The following is a 16079-nucleotide window of genomic DNA, read 5'->3' on the forward strand; positions in this document are numbered from 1 at the left end:
ATGTCGATATCGTAAATTAAAACAAATTTTCGTGAAGAGCTCTTATTTTACATAATTTAAATTTTGAAAATAATTTAATCGTTAAACTAAAACATTTTATTCCAATAGAATAGAATAAATGTGCAATTAATTATGAGTCTTTTGTATTATATTATCTACTTGTGAGTAGATAATATCAGCAAACCGCTATTAAGAAGAATGTTTTTACAACATGAAGAAAGTATTGGAAATAAATTTATGAAAGAAACGATAATCCAAAAAGTTGGCAATCACTTTAAAACTATCTCCGCGAGCTTTCCTTTCCTAATTTATATAAATTGATATATTTTTTTATTTTTTATACATTAAAAAAAGGTATTCTTATTTTAAAGTATGCATATCAAATTATTACATAAAATTATATGAAATTATTACGTATTACTTCCGAATAATAAAAAAATTTTTAGATTTTAAAATTTTTCGCTTACCTAACTATCTCTGTTAAAATTTAAATTGAAAATTTGATCGTATTTCGCTGAATTGTGAATGAGCACTCGGACAGATTTTTCCTACTCACTGGACAGTGAGTGAATCTTGAATAAATAACTATTCAGCCGAATGTTCTTCTATCGAAATATCATGTGCTCCATTGATTGTACGTGCCTTTCATCGGCTTCTCACGAAAGGTCATATTCACAAGACATTGATTGAGCACCGTTTTTCTAAATCCACCGCAAATGCCATTAAACATGAACGAAAAAGGGAAAAGTTGCACGCGGCCGTCGTTCCGTTCGTTCGTTTCTCATCTGAAACATCGAGCCAGAATACCTGGCATGAAACAAACGACGCGGCTCATCGATAATTCATTACCATCTTCCATCAATTCCTTATTTTGGCATGCTCTACGATCCGCGAGGATTCATCCCTCGCAATCTCTCTGATGGAATCGGTTTGCGGTTAACGAGGGAACGGAAATGTCATACTTATGAATTATTATGACGCGGCTTCGTCAATTTTTTATTTCCGACATTTTTCACAGGTTTATTTAACGAATTCGAGAAATATTTTTAATACATTCGCGAAAGATATTTCGTAACAATTTGCTAAAGGAAGTAAGAAAGATTTAATATAGATTAAACGTTCTATTTATGTACATTTTTCTTGTTGTTGTTTTAAATCAAATTACTTTCAACAAAACGTTTGGATTATTACGACGAACCAGCGCTTTATTTTAACCTGTCGTCTCTAATCTTGCGATTACATTGAGAGCTTTGTAATCGAGTTAATTCCCCTGGCCGTTCGTAAGAATACTAATTCCGTAGAAAGCTAAAATGGAACTCTCATAACGACTAATGACTTATAATCAAAATTGTGACGTAAAAAATCAAGATAAAAGAGCTGAAAAGTTGATTAATGCGAATCCAATAATTGCTTGTATCCCATTAAATCATCGGTTTTAATTGAATATATTAAATAAAAATTATATAATTATATCTTTGTAAATATAAAATTGAAATTTTACAGTATTTTTTTCTTCGTAAAAAATATGATAAAAATATTACAGAAAGGCACACTCGTCCACCATCTTTCTTTTCCCATAAATTTTTAGCTACAGATACGATTTTTCACGGCTCTGGGAAGTGCACTTCCAGGTTTGAAAAATGCTATTCGTAAAAGAAAATTTACGGACGGCCATGACGACGTTGTTGGTCGCAGTAAGAAATCGGTTTCAAGAAGATAAGGCGAAATCTACTGTAGGATAACGTATCACTATGTTATTGAACAAGAGAAAGGGCTATCGAAAGATATCAAAATTATAAGAATTGTGAAGATTATCGAAATTATATATGTGATGATATCCCACATCTATGTAATTAATTTTTATGACTTTCTTATATTTATATGATAATTATATGAATCAAAAAATATAATAAATTAGACCTTTTGACAGAATTTTATGTTAAAAATAGATGTAACATCATATAATGTATGCACGCATACACAGTTATAATAGCGATTGAATATGTCAAGCAAATTTCCAATAATGCAAGTACTGTGATATTATAAAGGCTTTACAAACTCGACAAAAATAATCTCAGGAATAAATAACAGAGAGAATAAAAATAAGTATATCGATACATATAAATATAATAATAGGAAGAATGTAAAATTAAAATATCTTAATATTTATGTTGCAGCTTGCAATAAAACATATTATGGTGACGTGGGGAAGACATATGATCTGGAATTGCATCGACCGAAAGAAGATAAGGTGCCTTACATTTGCAAGCTCACCTTTAACGCGCCAGGTGACGATTTTGGTGATATCGTGCAGGTAAGTCTTTGCAAACCGTTCAAAATCTTTTCAATTATCATTAATATTATTGATTTTATATTCGCATCATTATTTATCAACAGTTTCTTCACGAACTATGAACAAAAAAACACGTCTCGGAAATTTCCAATAAATTACATTTTACTGAATCTGACTTTAATTAAAGTATGCATTAACAAAGTAACAAAATTCGATAAAGAATCCAGGAAACTATAAAGAAAAAGGAGAATAAAATGGCGTTGGATTTATGTAACAAATTAAATTCCGAATGCTCAAGTTTTTATCGAATTGTAGAATAAAAAAAGTCTATGAATTCTCAAAATAAATAATTACTTTTTTTGCGTAAACAAAATTTTATGACATTGATATTATCAATACCTTCAAATCAAAACGCGTTTCTTAAAGAGAATTTCGAAAAAAATTACGCAACGGAAACATAAGTGAACCAAAGTTCGCCATATTCCGGAAAACATTTGCTCATCCAGTTTTTTATGCGACAGCAAAGGGAATTATTTTTTTCTGCCCGACTTTTCTGAGGAGAAATTAAAAGCGGAATTTTTAATAAACGTTGCGAATTTTTCGACAATTGCGTAAAACTGACCATGCGCCGAGTTTCCGAGAGCGCGAGAACTTTCTCTAGAGTGCACACAAAACTCTTTTGCCTCCAGCAGTCGAATTATTTACACGGTAATTATTTGCTGGCTTTCTCATATCTGCATAGCGCTGGTCACGAGAATCCCTTACACTACTTCGTGCCAGTGGTCTATGCGTAGATATGTTTAGTGTTCTTGTTTCTCTCTCAAAGGAACCAAAGGACTTTGCTAAATTGATGTAAAACAGAATATGCGGCGACCTGCGAATTATATCTTATGATATATTCAAGTCAACATAAACTTGCAAATTTTTTCAATCCACTTTTTCTGAAGTTTCTCGGAACAAAATTTGAACAAAATGAAATATAAACAAACTTGAAACAGTTATTATTGGTTGCGAAATATTCTTAAGTAGCAAGCGCATTCTGTTGCATATACATATTTCTTGGTTGGTGTTTAACACGTCAATCATATCACTCTCGCATGACTATGGATGCGAATTGCTTTCTATCATCGCCAAAAAGTGGAATTGTCGATATTTTAATCGCGTGACACGGATGGACGTGCGCGACTACTCATTCATATGAAAAATCGTGCAAACTATCCATTTTTGACGGCTCGATCAATGATCGATGAGACTGCCGATGCACATTTATTTGAGCGGGAATATAACAAAAAAAAAAAAAAAAAAAAGAAACTTTTGCAGTAAAATCACTCATCCAATCGTGACAATGTCGGTCGTTAAATAAAATTTAGAAAAGCATATTTGAAAAATTAATTAAAAATTTTTTAAAGTATAAAATATAAAAAAGTAGACAGTTCTCTAAAGACAAGATATGTAATATAAAAATATGTAATATCCCTAGAGTCAACCTTATATTTTTTAATAGATTAGAATATGATAAAATATTCTTTATTTAATAAATTCAAACCTCTTTTATTTCATTAGTACTTTCATCACTTATTTCAGAAAGGCTTATTTTAAAATTATTTTAATTTTTTAACTAAACATTGTTCAATATCTGTTCGTTGTTATTTACATTGAGCTTTTTCCGTTGCAGCTGACCTTCGACAGTTTTACTTTAGGCAAATTTGTGTCATTCACCGCGGAAGGATGTCCCGATGGATCCTTGCAGATCTCGGAGGCACAGCGTCCCGACGTCGGTGGTCTTTGGTGCGGCACATCCTGGGGCCCCGCGATCTATTATAGCGAAACACCCAGTGTCTCCATCATCCTCAAGCTGCTCAGGCTTAGCAAAGATCAGACAGGATTCAACTTCGACTTTAGGATGGCGTATAAGATGATCAGGAAGTCCGACGCGGTGGTGCGTTACGGAAATCCCTTCGTCGGTAGGTGATCAGCTTCCGTTTACAGATTTCGAGCACGTATCTCGAAGTTTGGCTTCCGACACGTTTGACATTTGTCCCACGTTTCATAGCCTTTATTTCGTGCTGAATCGTTTCGGTTGAAATCAGCTCGGAACAAATTTAGACAGTTTCCGTAAAAAGGTTGTTCGAGTAAAATCTAACGAAATTTTTCATTATTACGTTTCTACTTATATTATTGTTACTATCATAAAATTAAATTAAAGTTAAAAATACTTAGAGAAAAAAATATTATATTATATAATATTGATAATATATTGTAATATTTATCAAATAATTTACTTTATAAATAATATAATTTTACAAAGACATTTATAAGTAAAAGATACGTAAGTTTGAAAATCTATTATACTTATAATGCTTTTAATGTACATTTTAATTCGCTCAAATGTGTAATTCTGTCGCCTCGTTTAATCAATAAAACTCGAATATACATATATTTCCCGAATGAGTATTTGACAAAAGAATTGTCCAGACTTTCAAGTAGCCTCTCGTTTGCAAAAATTGCATGGCGGATTATCATTACGGGCGATCATTGAAATTGTGCGGACAAAGAATTTCCCGATATTTTCGCCGTCGATAATTAAAATTCCAATGTCACGTGGTCAGGAATAACGCAGGTCGTCGGGATGCCGGTGTCGACCCAGCGCATGTCTGTCGAATACGCGAACACGTCGATGGCGATGCCGGTGCAAATGGTCGAGCAACACGTGCCACTGCCTACGAAGCCGAGCTCCGAGCAGTTCTTAGGGGACCTAATATCCGGGACTTATTGCTCCCGTATATTCACCGACTGCGACCGGAAGAAGTGCAGATTGCAGTCACCCAACTTTCCCGGTCTCTATCCCCGCAATCTCACTTGCTATTACGCGGTAAGGCTCGCTTAAACTGTATCGTACATTGGCAAATCGTGTGTGACACGTTTTCATTTTACATCATAAAAAATTGTAAAAAAGAAGAAGATATAACCGTATATTAAGTAATGCAGTGAATTTGCCATTCATACATTTCATCGACTATTTAATAACGCACAATAAAATAATACGCGAAAAATTATTCAGCAATATTTAATCACGTGCAAAAAAAAATGTAATTTATAAGAGTTTTTATCTCTTGCGTTTTCCTTCTTAGGCCACTTATTAAGAAAACGTTTTTGTCGTATCATTAGGATAATGTATCATCGCTCGAATTAATTTGCTCGTTCGAACAGACGCGCGACAATGATATACGATCGACATAGTCAGACGAGGATCCTCTCTCCGGAATCTTGACGCGGCTCATATTTCTGTTTCAAGCAGACACACCTGCAACGGAAGTCGTAAAAATGGCTCGCTTCCTCTCGCATGCGGTTAACAAATTTTCGGATGGTTCTCTTCCGATGGCCATTATTTCCCCTTAGCACCTCGCTAGTACCGTGTGAATCTCCTCGTCACGTAAATCAACGCGAGAGACGACTTTCTGGCCGGTACAATTCTTTGTTTGCAGTAGAAAATTCAAAATTGGTCGACGGCCAAACACGAAGTTCCGTATGTGAGCAAAAGCATCGACAATATTTTCGCAAAGAATTAGCAAGGTATCACTGATTTTGTTACGACAAATTTCACTTAAAAAAGAAAAATAAATAAAAAAAAATTACTCGAAATATTTCATCTCTTTCCATTATTTTCTCCATCTTTCTGTTTAATTTTTCTTCTTCGTTAAATAGTAAATTTTGTTTCCGCACGAAAGTTATTATTTTTATGATGAAGCTCAGTAGAACCAATGGCGGTTGTAATAATGTCAGCATTTGTCATCGCGAGTCGATGCTACGAAACTAATCAACCTCCTGGATACTCAGTCATTCCGATGGACGAAATACGTGAAGGTTTCGGTAGAATTTACGGCCTCCCGTTTCAACAACCAGAGGTAGTCATTTATCCTCTTCGTACAACTATAGACAGGCGGACACTCGTGGGACTTGCGCTAGATAGATTTCGATTACGACTTCGAAGCTCGCACACACAATCTCTGTCAGTATATATTTCCACTAAAAGTTTATTTTATTTCGAAAACTCTGTTACAACCATTCTGATCTGTATCGCGTACTTACGCTCGACATCGTAAAGTCTCTCATGTCTAAATAAAGATTGATCCGACACGTTTTTCTCTGTTAGCTCAATCACGAAGAGTAAATGCCAAACAGGATTTATTTTTATATTATACCAAATAACTCTACATGATTTTTTAATAAAGCGCATTATCTACTATTCTTTTAGATTGAAAAAAATATGTTTATCCATCGGATACAGATTAACATCCAAGTAAAAAAAAGTAAAAAAAATAAATAAATTCAACATTTTATTACTGAAACTTTATAGGAAAATCTGTTAGACCATTAAGTTTCTTAAATACGTAATTATTTTCATAATACATAAAACTATATTTTTGAAAGATAAAAATTAATGTTTAATTAGCGCACAATAAATAAACGAAAAGGATTAGAACCAATTAAATAATTATTCAATGTAAACGTATTGTTACTGCTTTGTTTTATAACATTTTATAACGTTTTTATAACATTTATACATATTTATATCTTTAGTCGCTAAGAAAATATAATCTATTGCATAATGCATATAAACATGAAGATGATGATTTTATGCAAGAAGAATATAGCTTGAGTAGAAATAAACTTGCTCGTATCTATGTACGACGTAGGTGAGACAGCACGACGTGCCGGCGGGCAAACACGCTTTAATACACGTAAAACAGCCCCGAGGCCAATTGGTAGCTGTAAGAGCGCGACCAGCTACTCAAGCCGAGCCGCCACCCCGGGAGCTACGTCTCTGGCAAGATTGCGACGTCGTTCAGGTACGTAAAGTCACCGCGAAAATTGGATTAGCTGTTATAAATTCGAGACGAAGAAAAGAAAAAGCGCGTAGCGAGACAACAATAACGTGACCAGTTTGCCAAACAGATGCGCTGTTTTTGCATAGTGATCTGTCAACAGAAAAATCTTCAAGTTTCTCGCTTTCTCTCTTTTACCATGATCAGAAAAAACCACAATCGATATTTCTATTGCCAATACGTGGAGCCGATTGCGAGTTAAATGCAGCCGCACAAATTCAATCACCCTCTCGCGAAGAATTATTTCGATTTTATACGGCTTTTTAATTTTCTTTCTTCTGGAAAAATCCATTAATATTTTTCAGAGTTATATCTTTTAATATATTACATTTTTTTCTCTAATATTATTAATGTTAATATCTTAAGCAACTAGCAGTATAATATTTAGTAATAGTAATAAAAGTTAGACTATTATTTATTTATTATATTAATTGAAGTAATTATATCGACATATAATAAGATAAAATTAGACCTATGATGATCGTAAGGATTCGATCGATTTCTTCTCGAATTATGCTTATATCTTCCACGCGAGAGACACACATAAATTTGCTTTTACAGGACTATGTAACAGTATATGACGGATACACCACCAGGGAGCCTGTGATCCTAAAATTTTGCGGCGGCGGAGAACCCGTACCAGAAGCCATCAGCAGCGGTCCGGAGATCCTCGTGGAGTTTACTACCTCCCCTTATGGCACTTTCTTACATCCGACACCGCCCCATTCTCTACATGGATTTCAATTAGAAGTGCAAGTACGTGAGAGCACTCTCGGTATAAACTGTATAATGACCGCCTTAATTAATGTCTAATGCCTATCCGTTCTTCTTCTTAATCACCCATAAAATTAAACATTTTAGATGTGTTAGATATAGATACGTCCTACGGGAGAGAATGCTTTGGAAAATGAATCGTGTCTTGCGTTTCAACTATAATTCTTGCATACAAGCATTTCTATTTAATTGATTTTACCATTATTAATCCTATTAATTCAACGAACTCCAGTAATCAAAGAAAATTACTATGTACATATATCGAAATAAGTCATCATAAAAATTATTACATTCAGAACAATCTAATCTCTTTATAAAGAACTGAGATATAAATTATTATTTTTCTTTCTCTCTCTCTCTCTCTCTCTCTCTCTTTTTCTTTCTTTACTATGAAAAATCAGAAATTAGGAATTCGTCTCACCTCGTTGATTGCGCATAAAATTCAACGAGCTGCCGCATTGTAGAGTAAAAACAACGATATCATCGACGCTCGCGTTATCCCGTAAAATTTCCTAACGACACACCGCAGCGAATACATTCCTATCAGATAGAACCGCAAACACGCGATCGTTCGGGCAATCCGCTCAACCGCCCGTTCGAAGAGGGCGACTCGCGGGGAGACGCGAAGCCCGGCCCCGCTGCACGCAACGTGAACGCGCGTGGTCGGCTTCCAGGTCACGTTCGTGGACGCCGAATCGCCGACCTACGCCAAGAATAAACGTTGCGAGTTTTGGCTGAGGGGCACCGGCGGCGGCGTCCTGGCGTCACCCCGTCACTCACTGCCGAGAAACAGCACGTGCTTGTACCATCTTCGCGGCGCTGGCCCCACCCCGCCGAGCCCGACGCCCCCGCGTCCGTTGCCCAAATTCCCGGAGCAGAGACCCGGTACCGTCTGGCGGAGACCGGCCCCGAGACCACCGCAGCCACAATTTCGCGTCTGGTTATCCATCCTCAAGTTTCACGTGGGCACCAGTCTGTCCACCACGGACGAGGATTGCTCGACGACGTTGATGGTCTGGGACGGTGAGATGATGCCGCTATCGGAGTGCAACGATGTCGTCTGGTAAGTATATTATTTTGTTTTAATTTTTAATTACCTAGTCGATATATATTGTACTTCGGATTTTTATTATTTATACCAACTTTTGCTTATCGATTTAATTTTTCAAGACGTCGTAACTTTCTTAATTATGGAACAGCATTTTTACGAAAGAGAGTCGACCCAACTGTGTCTGATGTGTTTCAGTGAGAAAGAACGTCAACGTTACGCCGAGAGAATGGGCGACCCGATTCAACCCGTTCTTGCACGTCCCGCGAGTAATACCACGTTGCTAGCGAGATATTGCAAGGATAAAGTACCGAAGACCTGCGATCACGCTATCCTGCAGAATACCAGTCGTCCGTGCTCTTTGGGAGAAAGCTTCGTCTCCTCTGGCAGCAGTCTAACTATCGAGATGCGCATGATTGAATCCACGGCGCTTAGGCAAGTGTCTTTTTATATTAAAACTTTTTATTGAAATTACAACAGCCTGCGCTATTTAATCGATATTTCACTGTACGCGTGAAGATACTGAAATTATAAAAATAAATATCTATAAATTTTATATATAATAATATATAATAAATTATATATACAAGAGATATTTTAAAATTAAATATAAAAAGTTAAATCAAAGTTCGAGTTAAAGTATCGCTTATATTCCATGTTTTAATTGAATTCACTAGACTACCTGTAACTTTTGATATTCGTTTAAAAAGTTATATAACTTCTGTAACTTGTTCCTTAATTAATTGGATTCGAACTAGTAAACAACAATATCCCAATGGATTAATAAGTTCCATTAATATCTTAGCCATATCTACAGTCTATGTGAAAGATATTATATATTAAGTTTCTAACTCTTTGAAAAATATTCATACAGAAAGAAAGAGATATACAATAAAAATTGAAAAATGCTTGCATGAATGCAATTGGACAAAATCCAAAAATTTAAAAGATATCTACATATTCTTACAATTGGAAATTTTTTATTCGGAAACAGAGAGAGAGAGAGAGAGAGAGAGAGAGAGAGAGAGAGAGAGAGAGAGAGAGAGAGAGAGAGAGATGTATAAAAAAAATATTAATATGCTAACGAAAAATTGAAAGAATGTAACACCAGGCATCGACGAATTTTATTAGTAAAATAATTTAAAAAAATGACACATATATATATATCTACGTGCATACACAACGTTTACGTTTCTTGTAACCTGACATTTCATCCGATTTGCTTACAACACTGTATCGAACCACCGGAACGTTACAAGCGAAATATGCGAGAGCGTTTCAAAGCAATACGACGTGCAATATCTGTCGCAACAACACGTTTCATTCGTTCGTCGTGCCCTACACTCTCTCCATAATACAGGTTATTCATGAGAGAGTAAGGATTTTTCCTTTTTTTACCTCGTTCTTTCCCTTGAAAAGGAAAAATAGCAGAATTTAGAGGAATACCGAGATACGCGGCCTCTATATCTTCCATTTGCTTAATTTTATACGTGTCCTGTCTTCCCATCCTCCAAAAATGTTACGTTTATCTCTTGACTCGAGTTGTTCCGTGAATATAAAAATTATTTAAATGAATCCGTCTGTGCATATCATGCATGAAGAAACGAGTTTCGAGAAAATACCTTATACTGCATCGGAAGCTCTTGCATTCGATAAATAATCTAAAGTGATGGGAGAGAAAAAGATTTATGAAATCTTAAAGTCTGTCCAATATTGATTGAAAGACTCAATAATAAAAAGCACAATATCCGCGTGTAAAATTTATTTTTATCAAATGTTAATTAAATCGAGATCACGTCGATCTCTGTCGCATGAATCAGCGAGCATTTGTGTCCCCCTCCCCCCTCTCTACCCCCTATTGTTTCCCATTTGCTCGCGCATGCGATAATTCTTCAAAGTGCACGCGACAAAGATCCCGATCGGCGTTTCTGTCAGTGAATAATTGAGAATCTTTCCGCGACTCGTCGGTGACACACTCCAATTCACATTTTACACGCGTTACATTCGCGCTTATCACGCTATCTGCCGTGTCGTCGTCCTCTATTTTTTTTTTTTTTTTTTTTTTTTTTTTTAATCTCTCGCACGTGTCCATCACGCGTGTAGACACCATCGGCGTGCTTGGCCGACGATGAGTGACGCGCAATGCGGATACCTCGCACGGTCCAGTTAATCCTTTCCGCACCAAGTAAAGCCTACACAGCGAGCTTTATAATAAGCTCGGGCCGGTTTAATAACATCCCGGTAACCGCACCCGGTGCAACGTCTCTCTTCAAGGCCTGCCGCCTTCCACAATCCGCCGGAGTTCGTCGATCTTCATCAGCGCACCGAACCCTGCCGGACAACAGCACGTATTAACCCTTTACTTCCGCGCCCGCGGTTGTTATTACGTTAAAACATCCATCCCCGCAGTCGTAAACGCAAAGCGTATTAGCATCTCTAATCTAATATATTTTTACGAGATTGTGTTATTGCAGGAAGACAAAATTATTTTTTTTTTTTCAAATTTATATTTCTTTCTCTGTCTAAATTCTAATTTCTTTTTTTTTTGTAATTGCTTCACGGATTAATATCATAAATATAACAGATAGATGCTTCGTGTTGGCGTATCTCGTGCGTATGTAGATATAATTAATAGGTTTTCTTCGGAACACTTTTACTTGAACGAATTAATTAATTAATTCGACGTAAAATAATCATTTTTCCAGACCCGTCAACTTTCGCGCTCTGTACGAATTTGTCGATCTTCACCAGGATGGCGATCCATACGGTAGCGGACCATGTTCCCGCATCTTTTATAGCCGCAATCGAGACAATTATTCAGATCGTAAATTCAGAGGACCGCGCGATATATTCCTGTACGGCCGTGGAGGGTCAAAGAATATAAGGTAAGAGTACGATGCTGTGTTCAAATTTATGATAGCGAATTAAATATATTTCTAAGTAGGGAAAATATCTTTCATTTGGATTTGTTTACCGAAAAAATGCGTGTCTGTCCAGCCTCGATTAACCTTGATACTTACTGAACACGTGGTTAGCGCACGCCTTGAAATTTATGGTACAATCTTGCCTAACAACTTCGTCAATCGATACACTATCGTAATTGTCTGTTCGCCGATAGAATGTCGCAGTTGACAATTTGACATTATCGTCTACGGTAAGACCGTATCAGCTCGGAATGCCATTGCGAAAGCTAATTTAACGATATAATGATGCAATAATGACGTTGTTAAATCGTCACATCATTCATCAATTCATAGCAGCCTGTTATTAACAACCGTTGTGTCGCCTCGTAAAATATATATTATTTTTTTTATCATTTTTTTCGTGATCAAATGATTTAGAAATGACATATTGCGCAAAAATGGAGACGAGATCAAAACCGCACGCTAAGCTGCGATTCAAGATATATATTATATATTATGTCTGTATCGTAATTAAAGCAAAATTATCAACTTATCGATAAATCCATAGCGCACGAGATCGCGCACGAGACATATTGATATGTTACATTGATTAATATATCTCTTTAGTCACAAGCCTCAATATAAAGCCATCTTTACACATAGTTGTACCATATTATGGTGAACACATCATCAGAAACAGAAGACTTAAAAATATCGCTCTGGTCTCTGGTATCTCTGTTTCTGATGATTTATCCCAGATATTTCCATAAAGAAAACTTATCATGATCTGTAACAATTTATTTCTCGGATCCCAGACATCTTTTAGCAAAATCTTTATAGCTATCGTACAACTCACAGAGTCTAGATATCTGCGATAAAGTACGAAAAATATGTGCTCCCCTACAGAACGAATATACACGCTTCGTCTTTAACCTTCGTACGGTCCTATCGCTCGCGTCGTTCTTTTATTACTGTCCGCAGGATCGAATCTTCCACAACCTCGATAAAATATCAGTTAGATTTTATGACAATCGTAAAATGAGCTTTGCGCCGAGATCTTTTTCCGCGAGAAAAAAAAATTTCAGCTCTAACATCCAACAAAATGCATAGAAAAGAGAAAGTGTATTTTATTACATAATACTCTAGAAATGTACTCCCAGCTTTTCCCTCCCTCTTGTAGGTAAACCATCTGCATTCAAAATTGATCAGTATTTTATAGAATGCAATAGTAGGAGATTATAACATAAATTGAAATTTTTTACGTAAACAAATATTCATTTCGTTCAATGGACTATTTTTTTATATATGTTCGGCCAGAGAAAGAGAGAGAGAGAGAGAGAGAGAGAGAGAGAGAGAGAGGGAGATGAAACATAAAAATAATCTTACTTAATTTAATAAGATTACTATTTGCATTCGCCAAAGAGATTTATTTCCCGATCGGGTTGGTTGAAAGGCAGAAACGTTTTCTGGTAAAAATAATTTGACGTCCAAAAAGAGAGAGAGACCAGAAACTCGGTAATAGTGGTTGCACGTTACCATGGTACACCATTAGAATCACTTTGCGAGCCGCTTTCCGATTAACGAGCGTCCAACCTTCGATGCTCCTCGTAATCTTCCTGCAGTATCGATCACTGAACCGGCTCCTTTGCCTGGCCGGCGAGGCGTGTAGATTCGATTAAGTGCTGAAAGTGCAGGCCAGAAACGGGTTTTGCAGCTGCGTGTACCGCTTCGAAGGAGAACACGACGAGATGGTGAAGCTGAGGTTCAACAAGCTCCTCAATGGGAATCGCACCTGTCGCAGCGTTAACAGCACCGATTTCAATAGGCTGCTCTGCGTCGGGTCCGAGAACTTTTCCGTTAAGGTGCGTAATTGAAACTTCTGCTAATCGTGATTAATTCCACGGCAACCCCATTACACATCCTCCCGCGAAAGTTTTGCAATCGACACGTGTCATGAAATCGCTAATTTACTTGTGAATTAATATTTTAATTGAGCTTTTGTGAAATTTTATCATAATGTTTTATAAGAAAAATTTATGCAATAATTAATTATTTTAAACGACTATCATTTGTGAATTAGCAATTAGCTGGAAAAGGTTAAACTCGAAAATTACGAGCAACGCGAATTACAGTTTGATACAATGAAAGCTATGAATTAATAGGTAGTATTGATCTAGTAATTAAGGGTAATAACTTTGTTCATGCGATAGCAAGTATCAGCAATCTCCGAATCCGAAACACGATAGACCGAAATAGGCCGACAAGCTTTGAAGTTTCTACCATAGTCAATACCGGCATGAATCAGATTTCAACGTGTGCACCAAAAGTTGAATTATTAGTTAGATCTCTAATAACGCGGAGATTGGTGAATGCTTTTGATATTGCGACTCAATAACATGATTATCGAGATTCATTTCTCAATCGAACCACCTCTCTTTAGTGACGTATATTAATTGGAAAGATGTAAATCAGAAGAATTTTAAGAATAAATCGGTCGGAAGCATCTCTCTTTGCTGCTTATTTACAGGTGCTCGATTTACCTTGGCCAAACGCGCCGCCCATCCAACGCGATTGTCTTTGCTCGAATCGATCGCTACCAATCAATATCAAATCCACCTCTAACGTCGCCGAGGTGCATTTCAGCGTTCTATCGATGGACGCTTTGGACGATTACAACAATCTCTTCTTCGAAGGCGTCTGGGAGTTCGTCAAGACGGTGCATGCAGAATGCATGCAGAAACGCAGGGTCAGAGGTCCATCTGGCGAAATTAAATACACATCACCAACCGAGGAAAATGAGGTAAATATAGGGAGGCTTTAGATACAGACTTGATAGAAACTGACATCTGAGATCATTCTTATCTCATTATATTCTGGTCTTAAAAATACGAGAAGAGATAAATTATGTTTGCAAACGGGCTCATATCACTCAATACGCGGAAAGATTTAGTAAGAGCAATGACATTATTTGATTTCTAGCAACGCTTGCGAAAAAAATAAATATCATGAATCTCGATATGTTTTTTTGACAAAACAAAGTGAAGTAAGAAATGATGAGCATCAAAAAATATATTTTAAATCGCAATTTTTTTTTCTAGTGAGTGACTATGCTTATTTATTTATATTTACTCCACTTCAAGCATATATTAATATTTTTTTCCTTCGTGCAATTTTTAGAAAAATTGCGAGAACCAGCCATGGCTGATCGATCCCGGTCCAGGTCAATATTTGTACGTGAAAATGCACGGCATAATTATGTCCAACAGCACGAAGTGCGCGACCAAAAATCGTATCATCGTGCACACGGGTGGTGCTATCCACGTGTCAGTTTGCCCAAAGCCACTTGCTGACTCGAGGCATCACGTGGTGGAAGTTTTCAGTGACGGTTGGGCCGTTAGCAGTAACGCGATGATTCTTGCACCGGGTCAGGATCCAATCAGGACCATCGCCGTAGAATTTATCGTGGAAGAGCCAGCTTCCTATACGGTCACGTGGCTCGAGCTTACCAGAAGGTAAGCACAATGTTTTCACGAGTAAAAGAGAGAAGTGAATGTGAACTACAAGTACGAAAGTACTGGAAGTAGACAAAGTATTTCCGATAAAGCGAGAATAACAGAGGCCTTGTAACTATTAGAGTCTTCACGAACGCAATCTCTTTCTTAAGATCCCTTCATTAAACTTTGTTATAACTTACCTATAACTTTCGCAATCTCTTTCGTAAAGTATAATTTATCGTAGAAATGAAAATTGCTCTTATAAATACACACGTTGTATATATTTACACTTGCCAGTTGTATTAAAATCCCTCGCGCGGAAATTATAAAATGTAGAATTTAAAGTGTATATATATATATCTTACAATGTTTTACGTTCCTGTTGCACAAAATAATAATCTTAATAATTGATAATTTAATTTTTCTGGAAAAAAATATACTGTATAAACGTAAAACTCTATAGAATCTTTATGAAATATTAAATATTTTAAAATGTCAATATTACGGAGAAGAATCTCCTTTTTTTAAAAATTAAATTAAATCAGGACCTGTCTCCCTTGTGCTTTCTCATATATCTCAAATATAATTGCAAGAAAGTAATGGCTGTTCGAAAATGTCTCTCTCTCTCTCTCTCTCTCTCTCTCTCTCTCTTCTATCCTTTTTTACTATAAAATACCTTAA

At 36.3% G+C, this 16079-nt stretch overlaps 2 protein-coding genes and 1 long non-coding RNA gene across 7 annotated transcripts in view; 1 reads left to right on the forward strand and 2 right to left on the reverse strand.

Moving 5' to 3' along the window:
* Nucleotides 1-16079, forward strand: part of LOC140667979 (uncharacterized) — a 159388-nt gene that overhangs the window by 132597 nt on the left and 10712 nt on the right. For 4 of the 5 annotated variants that reach the window (XM_072896447.1, XM_072896449.1, XM_072896448.1 and 1 more), the window contains 11 exons: nt 2178-2314; nt 3969-4257; nt 4903-5165; nt 6991-7143; nt 7741-7935; nt 8628-9016; nt 9200-9436; nt 11707-11886; nt 13619-13766; nt 14432-14704; nt 15082-15416. In XM_072896447.1, the coding sequence (XP_072752548.1) occupies nt 2178-2314; nt 3969-4257; nt 4903-5165; nt 6991-7143; nt 7741-7935; nt 8628-9016; nt 9200-9436; nt 11707-11886; nt 13619-13766; nt 14432-14704; nt 15082-15416 (2599 nt within the window). Of the gene's footprint in view, nt 1-2177; nt 2315-3968; nt 4258-4902; nt 5166-6990; nt 7144-7740; nt 7936-8627; nt 9017-9199; nt 9437-11706; nt 11887-13618; nt 13767-14431; nt 14705-15081; nt 15421-16079 lie in introns of those variants that run through there. The other variant, XM_072896451.1, reaches the window with a different exon arrangement.
* LOC140667981 (uncharacterized) overlaps nt 1-16079 on the reverse strand; it is a 39978-nt gene that overhangs the window by 12325 nt on the left and 11574 nt on the right. The gene's annotated exons all lie outside the window — the stretch shown is intronic.
* On the reverse strand, nt 11040-14576 carry LOC140667987 (uncharacterized). Its single transcript, XR_012047099.1, has 2 exons — nt 14445-14576; nt 11040-13696 (listed from the first exon to the last, which is right to left on the reverse strand). It is a non-coding gene; the product is annotated as an uncharacterized lncRNA (long non-coding RNA).

Source organism: Anoplolepis gracilipes, chromosome 7 (genome assembly GCF_047496725.1).
Source record: "Anoplolepis gracilipes chromosome 7, ASM4749672v1, whole genome shotgun sequence".
NCBI classification, from domain to species: Eukaryota; Metazoa; Arthropoda; class Insecta; order Hymenoptera; family Formicidae; genus Anoplolepis; species Anoplolepis gracilipes.